The 27980-nt window shown below is 36.2% G+C and overlaps 1 protein-coding gene across 7 annotated transcripts in view; it reads right to left on the reverse strand.

Annotated features, from left to right (window-relative positions):
* Nucleotides 1-27980, reverse strand: part of LOC129799955 (dmX-like protein 2) — a 57463-nt gene that overhangs the window by 10810 nt on the left and 18673 nt on the right. For 5 of the 7 annotated variants that reach the window (XM_055844266.1, XM_055844264.1, XM_055844268.1 and 2 more), the window contains exons 3-7: nt 19415-23951; nt 14138-14224; nt 13579-13698; nt 8260-10495; nt 1514-3518 (exon numbers count right to left, since the gene is read on the reverse strand). In XM_055844266.1, the coding sequence (XP_055700241.1) occupies nt 1514-3518; nt 8260-10495; nt 13579-13698; nt 14138-14224; nt 19415-23951 (8985 nt within the window). The remainder of the gene's footprint in view (nt 1-1513; nt 3519-8259; nt 10496-13578; nt 13699-14137; nt 14225-19414; nt 23952-27980) is intronic. The other 2 variants (XM_055844270.1, XM_055844269.1) reach the window with 1 other exon arrangement.

The following is a 27980-nucleotide window of genomic DNA, read 5'->3' on the forward strand; positions in this document are numbered from 1 at the left end:
TTCTTTTCAAAGTCAATTCCAATTCAATTCAAAATCAACTCGAAATTGATTCAAATTCATTTTAAATGCAATTCGAATTTCAATTCTAAATTCAATTCAAATCGAATTCAACATTAATTCTAATTGAATGAAAAATATAATTCAAAGACAATTCAAAATTCAATTCAAATTAAATTAAAAATTCAGTTCAAAATAAATTCAAATTGAATTCAAAATAATTCAAATTCAATGAAATATACAATTCAAATTCTATTGAAAGTCAATTTAATTCAAAATCAATTCAAATTCAATTCAAAATCAATTCAAAGACAATTCAAAATCGATTCAAAGTCAATTCAAATTCAATCGAAATACAATGCAAATTCAATTCAAAATTGATTAAAAATTCTATTCAAATTTCCCTTAAATTCAATTTAAATTCCTTTCAAAGTCAATTCAAATTATATTTAAAATCAATCAAAATTGATTCAAAATTCAATTCGAAATCAATTCAAATTTAATTCAAATTATATTACAATTACAACTCAAATTCAGTTCAAAATACAATTTGAATTTAATTCAAAATTCTATTCACATTGAATTCGAATTTAATTCGAAAATTAATTTCACATTCAATTCAAATTAACTCAAATTTAATTCAAAATTCAATTTGTATGAAATTAAAAATTCAGTTCAAAATAAATCCAAAATATAATTCAAATTGAATTCAAAATTAATTCAAATTCAATGAAATATACGATTCAAATTCTATTGAAAGTTAATTCAATTCAAAATCAATTCAAAATCGATTCAAAGTCAATTTAAATTCAATCAAAATACAATACAAATTCAATTCAAAATTGATTAAGAATTAAATTCAATTCGAACTCAATTCCTTTATTCAATTCAAATCGAATTTAAAATCATTTTAAATTCAATGACAAATACAATTCAAAATCAATTCAAAGACAATTCAAAATCGATTCAATGTCAATTCAAATTCAATCAAAATACAATGAAAATTCAATTCAAAATTGATTAAAATTTCTATTCAAATTCACCTTAAATTCAATTAAAATTCTTTTCAAGGTGATTCAAATTCTATTGAAAGTCAATTCGAACTCAATTCAAATTGAATTCAAAACTCAATTCAAATTGAATTGAAAATCAAATTAAATTCCATTCAAATTATATTCAAATTCAATTCTAATTTATTTCAAATTCATTTCAAAAATCAATTCAAATTCAACTCAAATTCAAAATTCAATTTTAATTTAATTCAATATTCAATTCACATTGAATTCGAATTTAATTCTAAAATTCATTTCACATTCAACTCAAATTCAATTAAATTCGAATTAAATTAAGAATTCAGTTTCGAAATGAATTCAAAATTTAATTCCAAATCAATTTCAATTAAATTCCATTTCCATTCCAATTCAATTATAATTCAGTTCCAATTCAATCTCAATTCAATTCTAATTCAATTCAAATTGCAAGGAAAGGGAAAGAAATAAAAATAAATAGAACTTACTTGTCTGTTGATGTTTGAATGACCAAAAATCCACTGGCTGGCATTGTCTCGATGTCCTTGCTCAGATTCATAATGTCAAATTCACATTCATCCTCCAGCCAATTGGGAGACTCCAGCAGCAGCGATATATCCATTTCCTGGACTTCTCTGGGCGTGGCCAGAGCCAACATTCCCGAATTCACCATGTTGAGACAAAAGGCTGAAATGGACTCTTGATCTTTGTGAATAATTCTCACAGGTTCAGGAATGTGAATATTTCTTGTGACTTCTTCAGCTCCAGCTGCTCCTCCGCCTCCTGGTGTATCCGTACCACCCGCCACGGAAGATGTCGATGAAGCTGTTGGTGCTGCTGCCTCCACAATGGAAACCAGAGAACGTCTCTTGCCAAAAACTGCCCTTATAAAAATATCCTGCACAAGTTCCTGACGCACCAGGAAATTCCACAGACGTCTAGCCGGGGCAGCTGATGCATGAATTGGACTAAAGGGTGTATTGGATTTCTCCAAGAGAGATCGATATTTATGTATGGCCGGACCTTTTGCCTCAGATTCAACATAGCAACCGGGAATGAAGTCCACTGGTGCTGGACCACGAGATTCCACCTCTTCACGTAGTGCATCCTGCCAGGTGGACATTGTACGGAGAATACCATGGATTAGTGGACTGGCAACGGGTAATTCTTGCATCTCAATGCCCGAAATATTGATGAAATCATGCAATTGATGCTGTGCCAATTTTACAGTTGCCAAACGCATGATGCACCATGAATAGGAATTTGGATTAATATTTTCAGTATTTTCCCTACGATGCTTCTTCTTTGCCGCCGCTTGGGACACTTTTGTCTCACTGGCCAGTGGATCAGCAAAGACATCCTCATCATCATCATCATCGAGATCAGAAACTGCACTATCAGCACTATCATAATCATCTTCGTCTGGATCACCCGTCTGAACAGGTTTCATGAGAAAGTACGATACCATTGACATATCCGGCGGTACAAATTGTTCTCTGTACGTCGGTTTATCCTCTTTCATACTCGGTGATCCACTTGGACCCGTAAAATTCCCCAAAAGTTTCATATTCAGGTTTATTCGTTGCTTCGTCAACGACGTCATGGCATTCCACATTCCACCTTCACCCATTGGACTCTCAATGCTATCCTGATGTGCCTGATTGGCCACAGCTTGAGCTGCTTGTGCATGAGATGTGGCTTTTCTCAGTAATTTCTTCACACCGCCCCCATACAACGATGCCCACGTGGTATTTGAGAATTTCTGCCCAGCCAATCTGTACAGAATGTGACAATCACAGGAATGCAGTGAATACACCAACAGAGCCATAAATGTCGCCACAAAGGATTCACAGAGTAATACATTGAGTCTTGGTGTATCCTCATCCTTTTCCCGTGCCAACAGTGCCCTCAAATTTGTCACACCTGGCCATTTAGCCGGTGATGTACTTACAGTAACGGGTTCATCAGACGAATACTTGCGCTTCCTCTGATGCACCGATGCATTGGTCATCAAATGAGAACTCTGACAGCTGGCATTGAGTCTAGCCAGAGTTTCCATGCCCGGACTATGAAAACCACTAGATTCTGTCGCTTGCTTCACACTGAATGTATCTGAATCACAGAGAGATTGATAGATGCAAGCTGACAGAGCCACAGCCAATTCTCTCAGAACATTCACCTCCGGTGACAGGGAGATTTTTGTTCCTGTTGGTGGATTCTGCAGATCAACAATTGTCTGAAGCATATCATGCGTGTGACACTGAAGGTATCGCACAGGATCAGCAATGACAGTTTTATTGCCAGCCACGCATGCACTTAGCAGTGGCAGGGTAGTGGGGAAGGGTAGAGGACTAAAGAGTTGTTGCTGGGTCTTTTCTTGCTGCAACTCTTGCAGTAGCAACACCAATTCCATCCTCACAGAAGCCAAACCACCACCACTCGCTCCGTGGAGAGAGCAGTAACTCAGAAGGGTTCTGAGCAGTGTTTCATTGGCTACAAAAGGACACATTTTTTTTTAATTTCTTAACAATAGAAAAAAATACTTCTGGCTAATGAAAAACAAAAGAAGTGATAAATCCAGTGGCGAATTTAGCGGTAAGCAAAAAGATATCAATTTCAATTTAAATTTTTATTTAACTCTTTCGCGTCACGCTTTTATTCAGTAGATGAATTCATGTAAAATTGAGTTTTTTCTAATGCTTTATGATCAACTATAATAGTTCTGAGAGGAAAAAAAAATCCATCGCGTGAAAACTCGGAAAAACTCCGGGTCATATATGACCCTATTGTCCTCAAGGGAAGTATACATACCATTTTCAAAATCTATATCACGGGCTTTCTAAGAGTTTTTTTGCTTGAAGTTATTAATTTGGACAAAACCATGGCAAACTGGATTGTCTTGATGAACACTGTACTCCTGGTGTTCAAGGAATCTTCCTGGTAATCCCTTGAACAGTCACTGTCACAATATTTTGAGTGGTATTTGGCAAAAATAAATTTATCTACATCATTATTCACACACAATACAATTGTACAATATGGGACGCTTGCAGAATACTCTAAAATATTGCAAAATATGATATAATTCATCAGATATAAGATGAAATGTCCAGGAGCAAGATATTTTCCTCCTGGATTTCACAAAGAAAAACAATGTCCCAACTGTCCCAACTACATTGTTGCACGAAAACACTTTCATAAACTTTTACCCTTGCCGACAATAGGGTCATATATGGCCCGGAAAATTCTACGCGCTTTTCTGGAAAATTGAGAGTAGTCGAGAAATTCGTGATTTTCGATCTCAAATATTTTCTTTTCCTGAATATCTGGAGTCTTGAGAAAATTATCCATGAATCTTACATCCTTCTATTATGATGTCGTGCACAAACAGATCGATTTCAATTAATGTAAATAGTCAAAAAAAAAAAATTTTCCCCGGGTCATGCATCTTAATACCTAGTTGGCTGAGATTCTTTACAATGTCAGCTTCTGTGGGCCTAGGTGAAATTCGACCTCGTCAGATCGAGCCCAAATTTTGGATTTACACGTTTTGACACTATCATAGAACACGAATATCACGTGTGCTAAAAAAAATCGATTTTCGTGGACGTCCGTCACGTCCGGAGTACAAACGCTTCTGGAGAGAGAACATAGAGATACAGTAGGTGTCAAAAGTTTGTTGCCTCATGTATGTTCGGGAAACCAGGCGCAAAAAACGATAGAAAAAATTACTTTTTAAAATTTTCCTTTTCGCGAATTAGTTGCCTGCATTCCGTAGATCTTATTTATGTATTTCGAAAAATCTATTTCATTTTATTTCTTATAAAAAAAATCGTTTTCCAAAATTTGTTCATTATTCGTGCGTCAAAAGTTTGTTGCCCCATTTGAAAAATTACTCAAAATGTTCATAAACATACAACTAACTTAACATAAACCGACTATATTTTGAGCTTATGTCATTTGAGAGGCCAATGGTGGATTTTGACATTTCTAATGTTGTCTATAGTAAAATACATGTGTATAAGAGTGATGATAAATAACAATAAATAATCTGTTTTCTGATAATTCATAATTTAGGTTAAAATGGCATGTTAGAAAGAGTGAAAAGGTGAGAAATCGTCCAGAGATACTTCCGGAATGAATCTGCGTCGTTAATTGCCAAATTTAGTGAAAAATCACCAAAGGTTATACATAAAGCACTCATATATTATATAGTAATGAGGTACACTGAGAGAAATCCGAAAAAGTTAAAATAACATTCCGGAAATGTTAATTTTACCTTGCATTATTGATCCAAAATCAGTGTAAATATTATGCTTTTTAGGTGTATTATGGGTTTAAGTTACCCTTCTTCATGTTAATTTTACCCTTAAAAAGGTGTAAAATTAACATTAAAAAATGTTGATTATTTTTACACCTAAAAAGTGTTAAAGTTACGAAGAAAAAAGTTAATCGCGCCCCCTTTTTTTCTCAGTGTACGAGTACGTCTGAAAAACGCTACTGACAGACCTAGGGTATCGACTACATTGCGATGACTAACAGGATTGTAAGTATCTCTGATAGTGACCCAATGATGTCTGCTTCATAAATTGAAAGACAGTTGGTTACTGAAGGGACGCAGGTCCTTACTTTTGCAAATACAAGCCCATATTGAAAGGAAATGGTCAGAATGTTTGGGTGGCTCTCAATATTCCATTGGTAAACAAGACCAATCTGAATAAAAGGTTGTAGATTTACTTGTAACATGTTAAACAAGTAAAACTACAACCTTTTATCCGGATTGAACTAGCTAACCAATGGGATATTGCTTGTCACCCAAATATTCTGACCATTTTCTCTTGATTTTTATAACAGTAGGGATCTGTGTCCCTTCAGCAACCAACTAACTGTGAATTTTTGGAGCAGACATAATAGGGTCACTATCAATGTTATAATGGTGTTATCGACCTTCTGAGTCGAAACCTTAGGTCTGCCAGTAACGTTTTTTAGATGTGGTCGTACCTTATCACCATATATTTTGGCGATTTTATGTATATTTTGTAGAGATTTTCCATAAAATTAAACAATTGACGACGAAGATTCATTCCGGCAGTATCTTTGGACAATTTCCCTTCTTTTAACTTTTTGTAATTTTCAATTTTTAACCTAAATTATAAACTATCAAAAAAAAAACAGTTTATTTCTTGTTATTTATCAATACTTTTATATACATATATTTTCCACTGACAACTTTAGAAACATACAAACCCACCATTTGCCTTTCAAATGACATAAACTCAAAATGTAACCGGTTTACATAAAGTTGGTTGCATGTTTTGACCATTTTGAATAAGTTTTTTAAATGAGGCAACAAACTTTTGACGAATAAAAAATGAACAACTTTTGGAAAACAATAATTTTTATATGAAATAAAATTATTTTTTTTTTAAATATATAAATAGGATCTACAGACTATAGGCAACTAATTTGCAATAAGAAAAATTCGAAATAGTAACTCTTTTTATCATTTTTTGCACCTGGTTTCCCGATCATACGTGAGGCAACAAAATTTTGACATCTACTGTATCTACAAGCGGTTTTTGGCAAAGGTTAATGCCCTAGACACACTTACGACTAAAGTCCAGAGACGACTAAGCTCGTTCGTAGCCAAGTCAGTTCCTGACATACTACAAACGAGGCTTAACGTTTACTGGCACTCACAAAACATAACTTTCGTGGGTTTTCTGCAGATATTTCTACTGAAATACACTAGTACTCCTTTGAAAATGAAACTACTTATAAATTTACTTCACAATTCACTTATAACAATAAGAATTATCCACTAGAATCGCGGAAATTGGCTGACGTCGCGAGTTGGCTTCCACCTCACAAATAATTGTGATTAACAATAATTATTGCATGTGTATGTGTACTGATACATGAATTTACAAATAGTTTCATATTCAAAGCAGTATTAGTGCATTTCAGTAGAAATATCAGCATAAAAACCCACGAAAGTTATGTTTTGTGAGTCGCAGTGAATGCTAAGCCTCGTTTGTAGTGTGTCAGCAACTGACTTGGCTATGAACGAGCTTAGTCGTCTCTGGACTTTAGTCGTAAGTGTGTCTAGGGCATAAGTGTTGATGGGTGGCTAGAAGTAGGTGATGTCAGATCAAGAGGGATCAAGATGTCAGATCAAGAGAGGGCAAAACAACGTAAATGGGGGCCTCGAGAACATCGGTCAAATAAGGTTTCTGATGGGGGACTACAACTTTGAAGTTGTTAACTCCTTCGTCTACCTTAGTTCAACAATTACAGCCGACAACAACATCACAACAGAAGTCCGCACACGGCTGTTGAAACTCATCAGGGAATATTTTAATCTATCAAGAGTTTTCCGGTCCAGATCCAGGCCTAGGCATAAAGACTAAGCTATTACTGTTAGTCTTCACGTATTCGTCTGAACCGTGGGTCCTTTGCAAACAGAATTGCGAACTCTTAGCCACGTTTGAGAGGAGGATTCTACGACGGATTTTTGGCTCCGTATGTGAGGAGGGTAGGGTACTCAATGGATCAAGTGGTAGAGCACTCGCTCTATGATTCAAGTATCCCGGGTTTGAATCCCCTTTAGGTCAACAGGGATTTTTCTGGCGTTAAAGGTGTTCAGATTGCATCCAGTGAGCTTCACTGTACTTGATTCCACGGGCATGGGATTGACAATCTTATTCCGTACAAGAAAAAATAATAATGCATGTCTAGAAATCCCCTTGCGGGAAGGCCTTGTTCCTTCATGGAATGTTGTGCCAGCATTATTATTATTATTATTATGTGAGGAGGGACGATTCCGGAGCCTATACAACCATGAGGTGTATGACCGCTATGGAGAGATAGCTGTCGTCAAGCAAATACGCTTCAATTGGCTCCCTGTGTATTCGTAATCTGGTTCGCAAGGATGAGGACGATCCAGCCTGGAGGGTTTTTAGGTCAAAGGGGAAAATTTTTGAATCAAGCCAGAACCAGTAATTGGTTGTAGCGCCGTTTAAGTACTAAGTAAGAGATTTTCGATCAAAAAATCGTGAAAGGGGTTGCTGGATATGCTGCGGTCCTGAAAGAGTTAATTTGCCATTGCCCGGGATTCTTTTAATTATGTGCAAACTGAATCTTTTTGCCATTGTATTCGCCACTGAATAAATCATTTTTGAAAGTGTGATTTTTAAAATGATTATATTGATTGATCAAAAGGCAAGTTCCTTACCTTTGAGCCAACGCTTTCGTTTGGCCGCTCTCTGCACCTTTGCTTCGAAATCTTGTTTCTCCTGCATCAGAATCTCATGGAGGGTGGGTTTCTCCACCGTGGACGGCCTAGCACTTGGCACAGGTGTATCCCTGTCCCCATCAGCCGTAGCTGCTCCATCGTCAGTTGTATTGGCATCAGCATCGGCACAACTGTAATTGCATAGCTGCCGGAGGGCTTCTACCTCGCGTTCCAGCCACACATACAGTTGATACCTCAGCTGACCACCATCAACTTCATACCCTGTAGCCAGGGTGGACAATTCCTCCATGAGAATCTTCAAGCATGCCACAAACTTCAATTGTTGCGCCATAATATCCAAGCAACCAAGACGTTGCTGTTCTGACGTCTCTTCAGCCTCTGGTGTCTGTATGGCCACATTTGGTACCTCCTTCTTGTCCACCTTGAAATTAATACCCTCATCTTCACTCTCATCACCTGCCTCATCATCATCATCATCCCATTTGATCTTAAACTCATCATCGGGTCCATTTGATGTCAATGGACCACTTTCCGGAGCACCCCAGTCAAAATCACCAATACCCTGTTGATTGGACAATGGAGCACTCCAATCGAAATTTGTACTTCGCTCCAGTGTCTTTTCCTTCTCATCCCACGATATAATACCCGTGTGGATTTCATTTTCTGTCTTATTGATATCATTTGGACTGGTCAATTGACTACCAGTATCCTGATCAAGGACCTTCGATGGAAGTTTACTGAGAACTTCCAGTGCAAGTGCTGGACATCCAGCTTTGAAGTGAGCATGTGCCGTTGTAAAGTACAATTGCCGTTCGAGTGGAGTTATTGAATCCTCCAGCATAAGTTGCTTATCTCTTCCACTGGAAGCTTTTGCTTGAGGATTCTCCCCATAGCTAAAACCTGATAGAACCACTTGGGTTTTCTTCTTCTCCTGGGCCGTCGATGCAATGTGCTGCCTTATGAGAAGTGGATGAGTCCTCAGGTAGATGTAGAAATTAAAAACATTTGGATTAGCTGACTGATTGGAATCATATTTAAGTAGTGGATCATCATCTTGATAGGCCGGATGAGCATGACCAACATTATTTATCAATAATGTATTGAGACTTCCTGTGTAATCTTTGAGTATCCACAGTGCCATTGACCGGAGAAATGGATCCGGATGTGCCTTACTAATATCCTGATTATTGCCATCACTATCACAGCCGAGGATCTCTTCGAAGAGGAGTTTCTTGAAACTTGGCGGTGTTGGATCATGTTCACCTTCATACAATCTCGTTATCACCAATGCCAACTGCAAATCTTCTAATTTTGTCAAACAAACTTCCAGAGCATCATTGAGGGAATTTGCTAATAGGAAAAATGCTACAGCATGATCAAATCTCTGCTTACCCAGCAGAGCAAAGGCATTCTTCAGTGCTGCCTTCCTCCAACGATCTTCATTGAAATTATTAGCAAAAAATGCTGTCATCTTCTCATCACGTTTTGACCTAAACAAACCCCAAACTACAGATTTTTTCTTCATAGCCACATAGTACAGAGCTGCATCCAAAGGATCTTGATTGGCTTGATACGCCGCCTTTGCCAATTTCTCCACACATTGCCTCAACATTGTATTATTCCTCAACCACCATCCCACACCCAATTCCTTAAGTGTTGACCATTTTGCCTGGCCCTTAGCATACGACGGTATCAAATTGAGCAATTCTTCTTCACTTTCCGAATGAAAAGCCCAAACAATATTTGATGTGGCAACTCCCTGCTTTTGGAAATTTGTTCTTTCGCGCAATGGGAGGCATCTTAGGAGGTAACTATAGTGTTTCATTGCCAATAAAAATCTCAAACCACAATCATCGAGAGAATCCGTTGAGATATTCTCAGAATCTGGCACACCCGTTAGATTTTCCTTGGCAATAGCCGTCTTGGCGGCATCAATGGCAAAACGTTCAGCAAAATCAGTATTGCACGTAGCCACAGTGTCTGCCAGAGCCAACAAATGCATCTGATCCAGACTCGAAAGACCCGGAAGGTGGGTATGGGTGAGTAAACGTGAAAGCAATTGTCCCTGACGCGGTCCAAAGTGACTCAAACTCTGTCTCTCAGGAATTGAGGAGCGTCTGTCAAAACGTCTAGGTGATTCTGTTTCTTCGTCTAACAAATCATCCAAAGATTCGTCTTGATCATTAACAGTACCGTCAAAGAGCTCATTGTAGTCCTAACACACCAAAAACAACCATACTTAGATCAAATAATCAATTCTACACCTCTGAAACATTATATAACATAACATTATAATGCCCAACGAACAATAACTTTTGTTTAGTAAACATGTTTTTGACATTTCAATGAGAGTGAGTGAGATCTAGATCTAGTCATCTCGCTCATTCTCATAGGAAATTTTGAAAACATGTTTACAAACAAAAGTTATCGTGCGCTGAGCATAAGGAGTATTTGCGAAATGTCCATGCTCATATAAAAAGATGTGACAAAACGTCCCAACATTGGCGAATTTATAAATTAAAAACAATCAAAAACCGATTTATAAATCACAGAAAACATCGCCCAAAATAACCTAGGAGAAAAATAATTGAATTGCAGATAAAAATTAGTTATCTGCAGTATTGATCAGAAATCGGTGTAAATATTATGCTTTTAAGGTGTATTAGGGGTTAAAGTTACCCTTTTTCATGTTAATTTTACCCTTAAGAAAGTGTAAAATTAACACTAAAAAATGTTGATATATTTTTACACCTAAAAAGTGTTAAAGTTATGAGGAAAAAAAGTTAATCGCACCCCAGTTTTCTTCTCAGTGAAGCAATTCATTACTGCTTCATAACCGATTGAAATGGGCTCAAGCTTATCAGGAATTCCAAGACCTTTCAAACAAGCCCTATCATGATATGCTTCGGTTGAGAAATGCGCAATTTAGAACCTTTTGAACTTTAGAACTTGAAAAACCGTTTTTAGGAATGATTCAACGGGACCCCCTTTTTATTCTTCTATAACGTTTTGAGGATTGATGTCCTCTTCATCCGAATCAACGGGAAAAATCAACTACATGTAGGAATTATTTACACTGCATTTGGATTCTTCTGTTAGTCACTTGAATTGAGTGGTGATCTTAAAGCTTATGATCTGTGATCCAGTCCAAATACAGTGTAAACATTTCGCACCTGTACTTGATTTTTCCTGTTGAATTGATACCTGATAAACAGGACAACAATCCTCGAAACGTTGTAAAAAGAAGAATAAAAAGGAAAAGATCAAGGATCAGTTACATCCTATCAGACTGATTTTTTTTACTGCTCGAACTCAAAGAAAGTGCAGTTATATAATTGACTTTTTTTCAACTTCTCACTGTTCTGGAGCTTAAACGGTATGAGATATCGACTTCCGGTCTTCGATGACCCCTCCTCAAATGTCATTATCTTGTACCCAACCTCTTTACTTTTCCCCCTCCCCTTTCGTACGTTCCCTATTCCTCAAAAATAGGTCAAAAATGAGGTTTTTCCAATTTTGCAAAAAATTGGCCCAAGCTTTTTCAATGATTTTTCGATATGTTTTAGAGCTGGTCCAGGCGAAAATTTCGCCCAAACATATCTATGACCGGAAAATTCGCCATTTTGAATTATTGAAGGTCAAAGGTCAACCATCTTGGAGGGTTCATTTTTCAACCGATTTGGTTAAATTTTGATTTTTTGGAAAGGTACTGCAATGTCGAACCCGGCTGCATCGGTCTTCATCGGTAATGAACCGGTTAAGTAGCGATTTTTTAATAATTTTACATCCCTAATAATTAATATTCCCTAAAAATAATGTTTTTTCAATTTTTCTCAAAATTGGCTTAAGCTTTTTTAATAATTTTTGGATATGTTTTAGAGCTGGTTCAGGCAAATATTTCGCCCAAACATACCTATGACCGGAAAATTCGCCATTTTGAATTATTGAAGGTCAAAAGTCAAATACTTTGGAAGGTTCATTTTTCTTTTTGGTTAAATTTGGATTTTTTTAGAAAAGTATTGCAAATTAGAACCCGGCTGCATCGGTCATAATCGGTAATGAATCGGTTAAGTACCGATTTTTTGATTTTCAAATGCTTTTGTGATTTATGAATCAATTTGATCTCAAGTAGATCAGTGATTCCAAAAGATTATGCAAAAAGCTAATTCACGGTGAGCTCTATCTCGTGAGTTCGAGCATTCCTCAAAGCTGGGACGCTTTGCCATCTCTTTTATCAAAATAATGACCGATTGAAATAAATACAGATTTATTCTCTTCAGCATTGAATTCTCTTGTAGTTTAATATAAGTAAAAATAATTTATTTATTCAATTCTACATTAATCGTACCATCATGCGTCCGCCGCGGTCTTAGCGTTGGTGACCAGTCTCCGAAGCAAAACGGCGGAAATATTTTTTTCTTAGGATTTATAGTTTTTTCGTTATAATTGTCTTTTCATTGCAATACAAAATGTGTCCGGGCAGAGAAAGACTTCCGCAAAGGCAAGGAGGTGTTGAGTGCGATTTTAAGAGGGTAGGCTTAGCCAAAATGGCTGTTAGCGACCTCTATAAAAAGGACTTAAGTCCTCGAGAAACAAAACACCATTGAGTTAACCTAAATTGAGATAAACCTGAATTAAACTGAATTAAATTAAAATAAATTATATCAAAATATATCATATTAACTTAAAATTATATTGTAAGTAGATGGATTGTCTAAAATTAAATCCATTTTGACCATTCGGGATTTTGACCCTTTCACGATTTTGGCTTTTCGAGATTTTGGCTTTTCGGTATTTTGGCGTTTGGAATTTCGAGTGTCCGAAACCTCCTTAACACTTTAAATTCGAACAGGAAGTATTTCAGCCACTACGCGGACGTGACAAGAAATAGAAATATCTTTTCTTTGGCTTTTGAAACCAATCGCCGAAGTTTTCAAATTCTACTGAATACAGGCAATATCGATTTTTAATTTCAAGGGGAAAGTGTCTCGGATAAAGGGAAAATGGTGTGTTGTACGAAATAATTGTTTTTGTTCAGGGATAAAATTTGTGATCGCCAAATTGAATAGATTGTAGCCAACCAGTAGCCAGATTTATCTGGTTACCCTTGAAAGTTTTACCGACTATTTCATCTTTGCTTACAAATTTAATTTTCAATATTTTGTTAAAAGTAATTTTTCATTTTTCCCGTCTAGAATATTTTTCTGATATTCTCAATTTGTTACATGAGCTTGACATTTCATAAATACTTCTTAAATTTATTCTCTAAATTGTATTAAAATTTCTAATGCTAATTACCTTGACTTCTTCAGTTTTCTGGGATGTCATTGTTTCCCTGTCAGCAGCTAAAAGAGTCCACAGTGGAAGTGGTGGAATTGATGTTATCTCAGCATAATCCAGTGTCAACTCTTCCGGAATCTTCAATAAGATAATCATGATAGATATTACACTTCTAACATGATAAATTTCCCACGCACCCAAAATGAAGAGGCAACAAATAATGATAAGTTTTTTTTTTAAAGAAAAAATGCCACATACAGATAGAAAAATACTCAAGAACAGATAACAAAAGCATATACAACAGGTGAAATAATTTGTAGTAAAATTTCAAGGTGAAGTTTCTCGAACAAATCACTTTAATACCTCAAAAAGTGATTTAAAATGGATTATAATATTTGTTATGTGAAGAAACAATTTAGAGAGGCAAGAAACATCTACTAAACAGAAACCAAAAAAGAAATCAAAATTCACCTTATCAGTTTTTTTTGTTGTTGGTATCTTGTACAACATTAAAGCAATGATATAGAGTAGATAGATAGATAGAGAGAGAGAAAGACATAAATGAAAACAATCGCACCTGTGTTGTGGATCCTCTGGGTTCGAGAGGACTCGAAGTGCCGGGTATGTAGCTCACAGAAAGTGTGCGAGATCTGGACCAACCTCGCTGCAAGACACAATCGTCACAGACATGTTCTTTCATTGGTTTCTCTCAATTCTTCTTGCAATTTGTAACTTTCTTTTGCATCATATTTACTGTCACGAATTTTAACTTTTATTGCACTCAACAGTAATTAAATTGTATTGAAGGTTTCACCATCAAAAGTCTCCAATGAAATCATCGTCTTTGACCATACAATCATTTACGATAGTTTTTGGCACATTTTGAGATCATTTTACCAAACATTTCAGATTATGATCAAAATCAAAATTTACAGTATGTCCAAACTCTATGCGAAAAATTATTTTAAACTTTTTTTCTTAAAATTGTGAATGCATACTAAGAACATTTTAAAAATTTGAATGTAAATTAAAAATTTTAGTTTCTTTTTTTAATATTGTAGAATTAAGTTATAGTGAAAACACATTGACATAGAAATAAACACAGTCATTACAGCTTTTTACGAAACTTGAAATGTTTTGACTTATAAATATCTCCACTTTTTCTTTTCTTTTGAATAAAAATAAGCATTGATTTTCCAAATAAAAATCTGTCGAATATCGAAAAAATTAAGTCGACCTTTTTATTTCGATTTTCGATACAATTCGAAACAAAAAAAATTACAAAACTATACAAACCCAATATAAATTTTAATAATTTGATAAGGTCTCATCTAGAACCAAAACCGAAACGTTAATAAAATAAGGTAAAGAACCAAAATTAGACTAAAAAGTCTCTCCTTGACTTCGAGCAATTTTCTAACTAAATATTTCATATTTAAGCCATCCACAACGTTGATGTTATTTTTCTATGCTTTTCCGGTTTTTATTTTATGAGTTGAGTTTAGAGTCTCGATCAAAAACATAACTTGTTTCATTACTGTTCATTTTGACACCAACAGTTGAAAAACCTTAGTTGGTTTGACTTCCATCACGGAAGTCAAATCCTATAAAATGGTGGTATTTGACTTCTGCTAATCATTCAAATGTCTAAATTATCGTACACTCAGTCCCGCGATTAATCACATTTTCGGGACCGCAAAAAACGCGCGAAATGGTATTACGTATCGAGAAAATTTGCATACCCGCAGGGGCTTTCTTTTGAATATATCGGCCGTAGAACGAATTTCGCGCGGAATAAAAGTAGTTCAAACAAAAAGATTCAACTATTTAATAGAAATGCATTAACAAACAGGTGCATTTTGGTCAGACCTAAATGCACCTGACTCTGACCAAATGCATTTTGGTCAGAGTTCTTCAATAAATGGTTAGAATATTTAAAAAATTTACCTTAATAAAAGAAATTAAAGTTTTATTCTGAAAAAGTAGCAAAATGTTTTCAAATTTCCTGCGTCGAAACATAGCATACATTCAGGCGTATTTCAAAAATGATTTCATAAATTGGCTCCCAATGGTAGGCAAACTTGCATAATAGTATGTGCATAATTCCGTCAGGTGCATAATCTCGAAGGATCTAATGCCCTAGACACACTTACGACTAAAGTCCAGAGACGACTAAGCTAGTTCATAGCCAAGTCAGTTCCTGACACACTACGAACGAGGATTAACATTTACTGGTACCTACAATACATAACGTTTGTGAGTTTTTATGCATATATTTCTACTGAAATGCACTAAAAGACTCTTCTGAAAATGAAACTATTTGTAATATCATGTCTCAGTACACGTGCAATAATTATTGTCAATTACAATTATTTGTGAGGTGGAAGCTAACTCACGACTTAAGTCAATTTCTACGATTCTAGTGAATAATTCTTATTGTTATAAGTGAATTGTCAAGTAAATTTACAAGTGGTTTCATTTTCAAAGGAGTACTAGTGCATTTCAGTAGAAATATCTGCAGAAAACCCACGAAAGTTATATTTTGTGAGTACCAGTAAATGTTAAGCCTCGTTTGTAGTGTGTCAGGAACTGACTTGGCTATGAATGAGCTTAGTCGTTTCTGGACTTTAGTCGTAAGTGTGTCTAGGGCATAATGCCGGGACTAAGTGTACCCGTAAGAGATGTCTTTCGGGTAAGTTATGGAAACGCCGTAATGTACGCAACATAATGTTAGCGACAACGACAACATCTCGGGCTGTTTACAGCGCCAACTGTTCATAAGCTACGAATTTCAAATTTATCGCCTCAAAAATACTTGCATACATTCAGGGGCGTTTCAACACAACACAACAACACAACATAGTTCTTAATGGCAAACAAAAATTCATAAGTATATTTGCATAATCCCATTATAGGCATAATCTCGATATGCATAATCCCGGGAATAAGGAATAAGGGCAGAATCACATTGACAATAAAATGCTCGTCGTAGCCTCACCGTATTTCGTTAATTTACGCATTTTCATTGCAATTCTTAAGCAAATTCTCAATTACCGTATTACCTTATATCATACTTGGTAGCATTAGGGGAAGTGCTTATAATTTTGGACAGTCTGCTTATAAGCATCGAAGTTCCAAGTTTGAAGTGCCATATTTTCAATACTAATTGACTTTTTTTGTTACTCTCTTTTCAGAAGGATTGTTTCGAAACTTGGCAAGCTATTTATCATCTCATTTTTACTAAAATTAGTTTTAATACGTTTAAAAATGAATTGATATATAGAGGTGAATTTGACTCTTATTTTGGACAACTTGGTTATTAATTTTTACAACTTGTCTGTAAATTTGGACAGATAATCCGCCTCAACAGGATGCCCATTGTTCTTCATTTTATGAACCAATCTTACCAAGTCCTCTTCCTGTTCATGTAAGGGAAACGTGGAATGTCACAAGAAGCCCAGAAACTTTCCATATCATTCATTAAAGTGAGTTGACTTCGGTACTCCAAGTACGTGCGGATTCGCTCATTCCCTGCCCTTTCCGGGAGCCTTTCAAGGCATTTCTCACTGCATCTCTTTCGTAGAGATGATGCTCCTTTATTTCTCCAGGCATTTGTCCAACCTAGTCATCACAAAAGCTAAAACTTCACGAAATTTCGTGAGAAAAACACCTGTCCAAAATAAGAATCATCACCTCACTGGTGAATGTCTTAAAAAATTTCCCATTTTTCACACCAAAAATCTAATTCACAAGGCAAATCTCACTTCAGGTCAAATGTACAAATCATCAGTAACGTGAATCAACACAATATTCAATGAATATTCAATAATATCACTCAAAAACAGCGAACAAACTTTGTTAGTACTTCACCAAAACTAAATAAGACTGAAGTAAGCCACGAAGTTCTGTCATATTTCTCGTAAGCAATTGCTCACACTGAATTTTCAACAAAGCAATTTCAACTCAAATCATATTCAAATTTTAACGTATTTAGTGTTAAAATCTTCCAAAAAGAACAAATATTTAGATAGAATTCATTATTCATCAAATATTGGAATAAAAATCCATCATTTTAATCAATTTATTTTTAGTGTCCAATGTTATCCTCAAAGTGTCCAAAATAAGAAACTGGACAAAATTAGAAGCATTTCCCCTAGGTGAAAATAATATAAGAAAATTGAACATTTAAAACGAAAATTCGATAAACGGTGAGCAAAAAAAAACTGTCAGAGAAATTAATCGTACATTTTTTTGCTCACCTTTTATCACATTTTCTTCAAGTTTCTTATATCATTTTCAACTAGTGCCACCAAGTATGAGATAAGGTAATACGGTAATTGAGAACTTGCGTAAGAATTGCAATGAAAATGCGTAAATTAACGAAATACGATGAGCTTTTTACTGTCAGTGTGATTCTGCCCTAAAAGAATTAATTCTTTTATTCCTTATATTTTTATTTTTCTTTAAATGGTCGCCCTACATCTGTTGAAGAAATTTTCATGATATTCTCGGCTTTTTAACATTTAATGAGAACTCACGATTGTAAAACTTTTTTTTTTTAATTCAGTCATCGCTCATCAAGCTTTTTCGCTATTTTAAAGTTCCATGACTATTATTTTTAATTAGGAAAATATTAAATTGTACTAAAATAGCTTAATGGCCTCTACACACTAAAGAAATCTATATCCATATTGAAGAGTTTTTCCTACACAACCCTAGGGAATTTGTTTCAATATGGACATAAATTTCTCTAGTATGTAGAGTCCATAAGACAAAAAGTTTGTTTTTTGTGGAGGTTTTTAAAACCGGCGGAGGCCATCACTTGGGTTGCATAGATTTTATAATATTAAATAATGTGTTTTTATGTATTTTAAAGTAAATAAAAACAGTCATTTTTTTTATATCTAGCAATGGGAACTGAGATATCGGGACCGAAAGCTCTGGGCAAAACCAAAAAAGTATTTTCCTCTTAAAGTGACCACTTTTCTACTGGCGAACACCGGATACACTCCCTATTATTCTTTTAATATTTTAAAAATTCCATGTTAATGTGTTTCCACTTCATAAATTATAGAGAAGTTTATCCAAGCACAGTTTATTAAGAGCTTTCATTAATATTTACCAATTGTAAGGTTGGTTCCTTGAAATATGTTATTGTGTCTATGTTTAGTTTCATTGAAGTTTTCCAGAAAAAAAATCATTAAATAATAAATAGAGATTGTCCAACATTTAAAAATCACTACCAATCTTGGTGACATCGTGTGTCCTTGTCAATTATAATCTCTAAAATTTCAATAAGAGATCCAAAATGTGTCAATTCTATTTGTATATAAGTTAATGTGCCAAACATAAATGAAAGAAAAAAAAGAATATTTGCCAATTTCATAAAAGATTTTTCCAATAGTGACAGATAAGAAAAATAAATAGTGGGTGAAAATAATATTACAATAATGTGTGAACACAAGCCAATTCAATTTTTCTTCACCAAAATTTTATATACGTATATAATAAATAAAATGAACAATTTTATCTACAAGAACATGAATGAAAACTCAAAGAATCAACTACCAAAACTCAATATTTTTTTTACTCAATTATACTTATTATAAAGATATATCGTAAACGATATGTGATATCGCAATGATTACGTGATAAATCTCATCAATTCGCAAACAACAGTGTGAAAACTCTCCTCAAAAAAAAAAGAACGGGGTGATATCATTGTCAGTCACAAAAAAGAAATATTGTTTGTTTTTTTTTTTTTTGGAAGAAAAAAGTCAACCCCTCGACACAAAAAGGGTGAAAAGATTGAGAGAAAACATGTGAAATGGAAAAAGGAATTTGATGATCTTACCTGTTTGTTGAGACTCTCTTCATCACCGCCACCGCCTCGCATATAAGTTCCACTGATGCAACGAACAAGATGAGCTAGGATTGCCTTCACCCAGCGAATCTTTCCTGAATTCAGCAATTCCATAAGTTGCTTGGGATGGTACTGGGGCAGAACTGGACATGCAATTCGTGATGCTTCAAACAACCCATAGTCCGGCATGTAATCCTGAATTTGATGATGATCGGTAGTTCCTGGAATCTGTCCTTGACTCGAAGATGCAGCTTTCCTCTTCTTTTCACTCGTCATCATCTGCAAATTCATCGAACTGACTCGGGAGAGATGAGGCATTGACGATACTCCTGCTAGACGCCTCTGAGAACTCTCAGCAGCAATCGTTCGGAGATCTTCATCGCGCAAATTGCGATTATCATAGAGATCCTCAATATCATGAATACCCAGAGTTTGACGTGGTTTCCACTGGGTGTAAACATGCATCTCCGAATCCATTCCTACCACCAAGATTCCATCCCTAACCCAGGATATCTGCATGGGCAGAGGAGGTAGGCCATCAGCCGTTGACAGATCAATCTGCCTCAGCTTCATCCAACGAATCTCATCATTGAAATGAGGCTGAGCCAGAGAACTGGCTTTCCTAAGTAGGGGCCTATTTGTCGACTGAGACTCCTTCATAGCCTTCATATTAGCCTGTGCCAGATCACTAGACACCGAAGTATACAGCATAACTTTACTACCAACAGCCACTGTTAGGATATGCGAACCATCTTCCTTGGACACCCAGTCCAGCTGCACCAAGTGCTTCTGTGTTAGGGGACATGTATTCCCATGCTCAGAAATACTCTTCCGCAGTGACTGAAGTGTACTGAAACTCGGTACAGCCAGTAGACCACTTGGTTTTGTCAAATCCGGCGTTACATCGCCATTTCGCTGAGCCCGAACTTCCTCATGACTAGTAAATGTCTGCAATACCTGCGTCAGACGTTGCTTCTTCTGCAAGAATCGATTGTCGTGAAGATAGCTGAGATCCAGATGCGGATCCATCTGCATCCTTGGTAAATGGATATTTTTCAGATGAATCGTATCTTCTAGCACCCATTCACTACCACCCGTACTCTCACACTCATAAATGGCCACACAGAGATTAACGTATCTGGACTCAGGGTCTCCACCTTTGTTGGGTCGCGTAAATGATTTGCCATACTTATAGGCACAGGCTATTCTTCCTGAATAGGCAGCACTGATGTTCAGGGGTTGTCCTGATATTTCAATTGTTGACTCACGATCCTTACTCAGCATCTCCCATTCGCACCATTCATAGCTGTATAGGGTTGCGTCATCAGTTGGATCAGCATCATCTCTCTTGGTTACCTTGCATCGCCAGAAACGCGATGTTGAATCCGAGCATGCTGTCACGATGATGTAGGGCGCAAAGCATGCCGGATAGATCGATGATGAACTCAAGTGTCCAGCTGCTGGGGATGCATGGATAACATCTACTCCTTCCGGCAGTGGTAGATCTTGAGTACAAACTTTCGTTGTTGTAATACTAACATGAGGCTTCTCAGGTGAATGCCTCTCATCGGCTGCGATATTGAGGCCGGAAATTGAATGTCGTGGACCTGGTTCGGGATCATCCAAATCCTGCACAATATTGCTATCTGGCACATACATCATACTCTCTGTCATCTCATTCTGACTCGGTTGCGATGCAATCACCAGACGCCACATATGAATGGTACTACCATTGTGTGTCCTTTCAACGATGACAATATAGAAGGGTTCCTCAAACACGGCATTCCTCTGCAAATCCACCATTGCACCCATTTGCGTCTCCATCAAACCAATGTCTGTTCCATCGAAGGGTGCTGAGTACTTTTCATCATTTCTCTCCCCTGTAATCAGTTGTTCCTGGAACACATGCAGGAACTGCGTATTCTGCCAATCATGCGTAGCATCAGCAATGGCATCCAGTTGAATTATACAACCTGGACGTGCTGTTGACTGCTGCGACACAATTTTTATTTTATCATGAATGGACGTATGATGAATTCCATTGTCACTTGAGCACTCTGTAGATAGGGACACCATGGAATCCTTCAGACGACTCCGACGTTCTGATGTTGATATTTCCGCCAGGAGCGTTCTAGCATCAATGACTGCTTGGTACACCCTCAGACATTCTCCATCGCTTGCCACAAAGCATGCTGATGATGAATTACTGAGATTACCCAAGGTCGTACTGGGCAGGAGGGTTGGAATCCATGCTACATTGCTGAAAGCTGAAATTTCAGGGGAATTGATCCGAGCCAACTCATTGACTCCACCGGACTGTGACAGTGGTCCAACAGCATCGACACGCCAGAGAATGAGTTCAGAACAGAAACCCGATGGAGCACAGACATCCCTTCCTTGACCCGGACGATCGCTTTGATATCGTCCGGGAACTGTTGTAGATGCCGTAGGAATATCCGGAATGTTGTGATGTGACGTTGTGAGTAGTAGTGGTAGAACTGGATGGCATGTGATGTCATTGACTCTGAACCGATGTCCAGACACCCTCGATGCATGACCAATACTCAGAACTTGGGTGAATTTTGTCTTATCAGCAAAAGTCAACTGCCAGAGATTGAGGGTACCATTGGAGTGTTTGGTCACCATGGAAATTGTCGGAGATGGTGGTGATGCCACAATATCGGAATGTGCCGAATCATTGCCCTGACCAGAATCATTGGCTGAAGCTTCTGTATTGCGTTGCTTTTGACTATCCTTCTCTCCACCATCACCACCAGTTCCGTCTGCTCCCTCTTCTGTTGTCGCCTGTCCAGCTGTCCAGTCGGTCTCTGCCTCTTCCATCACACTTGGTAGTGGTGTTCCAATATCTTGAACATTCTCACCAGCCTGACTAGATGGCGCTGTGGGTTTGGCACCTTTGACCATATCACGAAAATGAAGCAAATTCCCGCCCGTATTGTAAAGACTAACAGTTGTAGACATGGACATAGCATCACCTAGGGGGAAAGCCGATGGGATACGCGTAGAGAAGGACACCTGAGCCTGACGAAAACTACCCGGATGATATTCATCCAACCACTCAACCACCCAAATCAAATAACTCCCATCGATTGGATGAATGGAAAACAGAAGATCAGGATTGTGATGCCAATCCCTCAGTAGACACTCAATTTTCATATCCAGGGAATCTGTCATGTGGACAGCGGCATCTGTAGCCAGGGAATTAAGTGATGTAGTATTAGATATTGAATGATGACTGAGAATTCCAGCATGAGATCCTGATCTGTTGGAATGCGTATGATGTTCATCACTGTTACTCTCATCGTGAGAGAAAGATTTGATATTTGGTGGCTTAGGGACTTTTTTCTTCTCTGCCGCCCCACCTTCAGAATGTGGCTCTTCCTGAGCCTCTTGAGCCTCCGAATGTGCTTCACTATTCACATTCGACATACTCTGCATATCCTCCTTCTCAATCACCTTCCTGGCCATCTCCTGCAGAATTGACTCAGCCTGCAGTGAGAAATGCATCTCTTTGTTATTCAACCAGTGCAAAATGAAATTGGGCTGTGTTGAAGGATCATTGGTTTGCATTGACGGCACCAGGGGTATATCAGTTTCTGCATTTATCGAAGCTGCCAGATGAAAATGCAGACCAGGTGTTACACCAGTTCCATGATAGCCATACGAATGGAAATCATGAACACTGTACGTCGATGGAAGAGATGGTATTGGTGCATGACCCAAATTTGTACCAGCTCCTGGCCCACCAAAAGCCGGTCCCATTCCATTCAGGCCCAATGCCCCCTGATGCTTAGCATGTCGACGAATGTGAAAGCATGTCTTCATATGCTTCAGACGCTGCATAAATCGATGCTTATGTCGATGTGTACGAAATTTGGGATTTTGCGTTGCCAACGGATCAAATTGATTCATATTGACCAAACCATCATCAGGTAGAACAGTTTCCACCCATATGCGACATATATTATCTAGACATGAGGTCACCAGCATATTCGATACAGCCCCCTTTGGCATATACTTGCTGGTCTTCCTCCACGACAAATGAGTCACAGCACGCGGATGAGCAACATACACAAATCCATAGTTGAGCTCCTGTGGCATCTGTTGCGATTGCATCGTATTGTAATGGGTTGAATCTAAGCTCTTTGTCGGAAACAGCAAATGCTTATTCTCATACCATACTTTAACTAAACGATCACTCTTGCCCGATGTGGCAAATAGCGTACCATCTGGACTGAATGCCATATGATGCACCGGGGTAGCTGTATGACATTTCCATACACACTCCCATCCTATCTCAGCCTCTTCTTCATTTGTTGGTGTCTTTGGATCACGATCACCACCAATTTCAAATGTCACCGTATGCGGTTGTTCATCGTCAACCTTTGATACACGCTCATGCCACATTTGCAGATTTACTCCTCCCGTCAGGAGGCGCGATCCCTCCAAATTCCACGACAGAGAACTAATATGGGAGCTAGCCTGAAGACTACCCGTTTGAACCCACCTGAAAACCGCACAAAATTGTTGATCTTTGTGCAAGTATCAAGAACCTAGATCGCTAACATCGTTTCAAATTTAATTCGACGTATTGGATTAGAAATATCAATGATTATGATTAATCCAAAATATTTTGAAATACTTTATGAACCTAAGAAGGGATTAAAGGTTGTCTTAGCTTTTTATAATGCTTAGAAAATTGGTTGTAATTAGTCCAAATTTTTACCCAAAATTGCGTAAAAACAATGTAATTGAATTACAGATAAAAACTATGTCAGTTCATGACAATATTTGTTTAACATGTTTCAAATTGGTCCGCAAATCCAAAACCTTTCGAATAAATCCATACTAAGCAGTCCCTAAGCAGTGTCCTAAGTAGTTAAGATATACGCTTCCTAAAGCTGTTTAATCTTTAACCTTAGAAAAGGTTAGAATCAATTTAAGATAACTTTCCTATAAGGACGAAAAGGTGACCTAGTCACTATCAAAAACATATTAAAAAAAAGGGTGGCAAAACGTTCGATACTTTGGGGAATATTCGCATTCATAACTTAGATGCTATACCTCAAAAAGACTTTCACATTATCGTTTCTTAACTGATTCATAATTCACTCCAAAAATACTCCTGAGATAAAGATATTCTAAAATCGTTTAACCCTCTAACAGTGTTTTCTTTAATATGCGAAAAAAAAAGTTGTAGGAAAATTTTTTCTAGGATAATTTTATGATCCAATAAAGTCGAAAAAATTATCCGTTCTTCACTATCTCTTTTAGTTTAGGCGCTAGGTGAGAAAATATAAAAATTTTTTGAAACACTTTTTGCTTCTAAAATTCACATTTTTAGTTTTTTTTCAAATTTTTTAAATAAAATATACAAAGTAGAATGACATATCTTTCAGTAAAAAATAAATTTATTTTAGTCAGATAACTTTAAATCGGTATTTTTAAGGAAATTGGAAATGAGTTTTTTTGCACAAATATTTTTTGTTGCTTTTTCTGTGACCTGTGACACGAAACTGGGGATAGCAAACGAAGAGTTAAAATGAGTTCAAACTTTCAAAACATGTTAATAAGACTATTATCGGGGACATTATAGCACTTTTAAATAAATAAGAACTTTCTAATCGCAGTAAATGTGATTTTTGTGAAGACCGTCTTGAGATGGTCTTACCTGATAGAGGGTTAAAAGTAATAGAACTAATATTCGGACTTTGGACAAAAATTGCTTATCGGTTAATAACCAATTCATAATCGATTGAAACCACTTCAACTTGTCAGAAATTCCAAGACCTTTCCAACGAGTTAATATGGTTTTTAAGTCTAAGGTTTCGTCATATGGCTCAACTTTTCTAATTTCTTATCAGACAAGACTTTTGAGAAAATAGTTGATTAGGATTAGATATAAAGAGCAAGTGATCCGTTAGATTTTGAGAAATGACTAGAATTTATCGGTATTTGGGAAACCTCCAATATGAAGATCATCAAATGCAATGAACATCATATAAATGATACACTAAGAAAAAACCTAAAAAGTTAAAACAACTCTATGGCAGAGTTGAATTAACTCTACGAATACAGATGTTAATTGTTACTCTTTTTCGTTGTAAGTTTTAGTAAATAGAGTTGAAACAACTCATCGTGCGAGTTGAATAAATTCGTCGGATATCGATATAATTATTACTCTTTTTCGATGTAAAATTTCATCTCGGCTGAAGTATATGCTTAAATGTTTTCGTTTTAAGAATATACTTCAGTTAAGAAAATTTTCGTATGACAAAGTTCATATCGGACATCAACTAGAAATATGCCTAACAGTGTTTTATGAAGACATGTGCGTGCATCATACGAGATATTTCGTTCGGAACATAAAGAACTTGAGGTCAAGAAAATATTAATAAAGAAAACTACAAATTTAAAAAGAAACATAAAATTGCAAAACATATTATTTTTGGGATTTGAAAGAGTAATTTTAACTCTAAAAAAGATTTTTTTTTTCATTCTATAAACGAGTTATTTTAACTCTTAATACGAGTTATTTTCAGTCTTAAAAAGAGTTATTTATACTCTTTTGTCATGTAAATTTTAGGAAGAAAAAGTTAAAACAACTCTTCCGAATATTACACCTAAATAGAGTAAATAGAAGTAAAATTAACTCTGAAATATAGTTAAGCGAAAATCACAACGAAAAAGAATTAATTCAACATGGATTCGAGTAAGTTTTACTCGATTATTTTTCTGAGTGTACTAAAATCGACTTAAGGAAAGAGAGGCTCTTCTTAAGACTCCAAAATAAAGTAGCTAAAGATTTCACCTCTAACTCTAACAGCCGGACAGACATACAAGTATAACGTTATTTTAATCAAATAGAGTTCAATAACTTTACAAAAAATATAAGCCCCTACGAGTTAAACCAAATGGGTGGGGAGTGTCTCTAGGAAAAACAGAAGCTATGTTACACAACAGTTCTTGGTTTGATCCCTGATCGAAAAGCTGACAAATTGAAAAATTATGGATATTACCAATTAAAAACCTAATTTTAGAAAAATAATTCTACAGAGGATCAATTTTAGCTTCAGTTATTAAAATAACTCGATTTAAATTAACCCAAAACTGCTACAGTAGGTGGATGAACTTGTGCCTGTTTTTGGACCTTAACCGGAAACCAAAAACCTGTGTTTTTTTCGTGTTAGAGTCGTTCAATGAAGAATAAGATAAATATGGAAATTAATTCACGAATGATGGTAGGATGGACACAGAACTATCGTTGTGAATCGGTCAAGGTTCTACAGTAATGAGGAACCTTGGCAGAAACGTGATGAGGAAGGCCGAGCTTAGTCGTTCGGCTAAGTTATCGGTTTTCAAAGCTGTATTCATTCCTATTCTCATCTCTGATCATGAGATTTGGGTAATGACACAAAGTATAAGATGCCGAGATGAGGTACCTCCGGACGGTTAAGGGAATCACTCGTCCAGATCGAGTAAGGAACATAGCTGTTCATGAGGAGCTACAACTTCGATGGTATGGTTAAGCAGACCCCTTAAACTTGCCTTTATTTTCTTACAATGCTTTTTTTTAACGTAATCTAATAGAGCCGCAGTTAGCTGTTTCGTACTTTTCTGTATATGAATCTATTTTATGAAAAATTGTTAATTTGTGTAATTGAATTGTTGAAAAGAAACAAAATCATTTAATGGTCTTATCTCTTGTCGTCTGGCTTAAACAATCTACGAAAAGGTCTTTACCCTTTGGCTCTGAAAGTTCGATAATAAAGCATAAGGCGACGGTGGACGCTATAAACAGACTATTTATACATTTGAAAATTCTTTCATTTCTGAAGTATTGAGCTAGTATTATCTATGTATGAAGTTACACAGAGAAAAAAAGAGGCTACAATTAACTTTTTTTCGTCATAATTTTAACCCTTTTCGGGTGTAAAAATATATCAACATTTTTTAATGTTAATTTTACATCAACATGAAAAAAGGGTAACTTTAACCCATAATATACCTAAAAAGGGTAATATTTACACCGATTTCGGATCAATACTGCGGGATAAAATTAACATTTCCGAAGTGTTATTTTGACTTTTTCGGATTTCCCTCAGTGTATACACTACATTGAATTGTACCGAATTTTAGTAAATGTTGGCTTCAAATTTTCATACGGGATTAAATATTTGCACAAAAATTGTCTTCTCATTCACATTAGCAGCGCAAATAAAAGGAAAAAATATGATTTTTTGAACTTTAAGAACATCATAAGTTCAGAAAAGTGTTGCTAGAGATGTTAATTAATGTACTGAATTTAAAACCACATCAAATACGAGAAAGTAACCAGAAGAACTGAAACACAAATCTTGACGAATTAAATTTCCACCAAAATTCATTTTACAATTTGACTCTTGATAAATCAAATTACACACTAAAAGCATTTGTTACAAAAACTTTTGCACTCCCTATGAGATTAAATTCCATTTCCCCGCATAAAAGTTACATTCTACTCCAAAAAGTTTAATTTGCTGAGAGACAAAATTCA

This window comes from Phlebotomus papatasi, chromosome 1 (genome assembly GCF_024763615.1).
Source record: "Phlebotomus papatasi isolate M1 chromosome 1, Ppap_2.1, whole genome shotgun sequence".
Lineage (NCBI taxonomy): Eukaryota > Metazoa > Arthropoda > Insecta > Diptera > Psychodidae > Phlebotomus > Phlebotomus papatasi.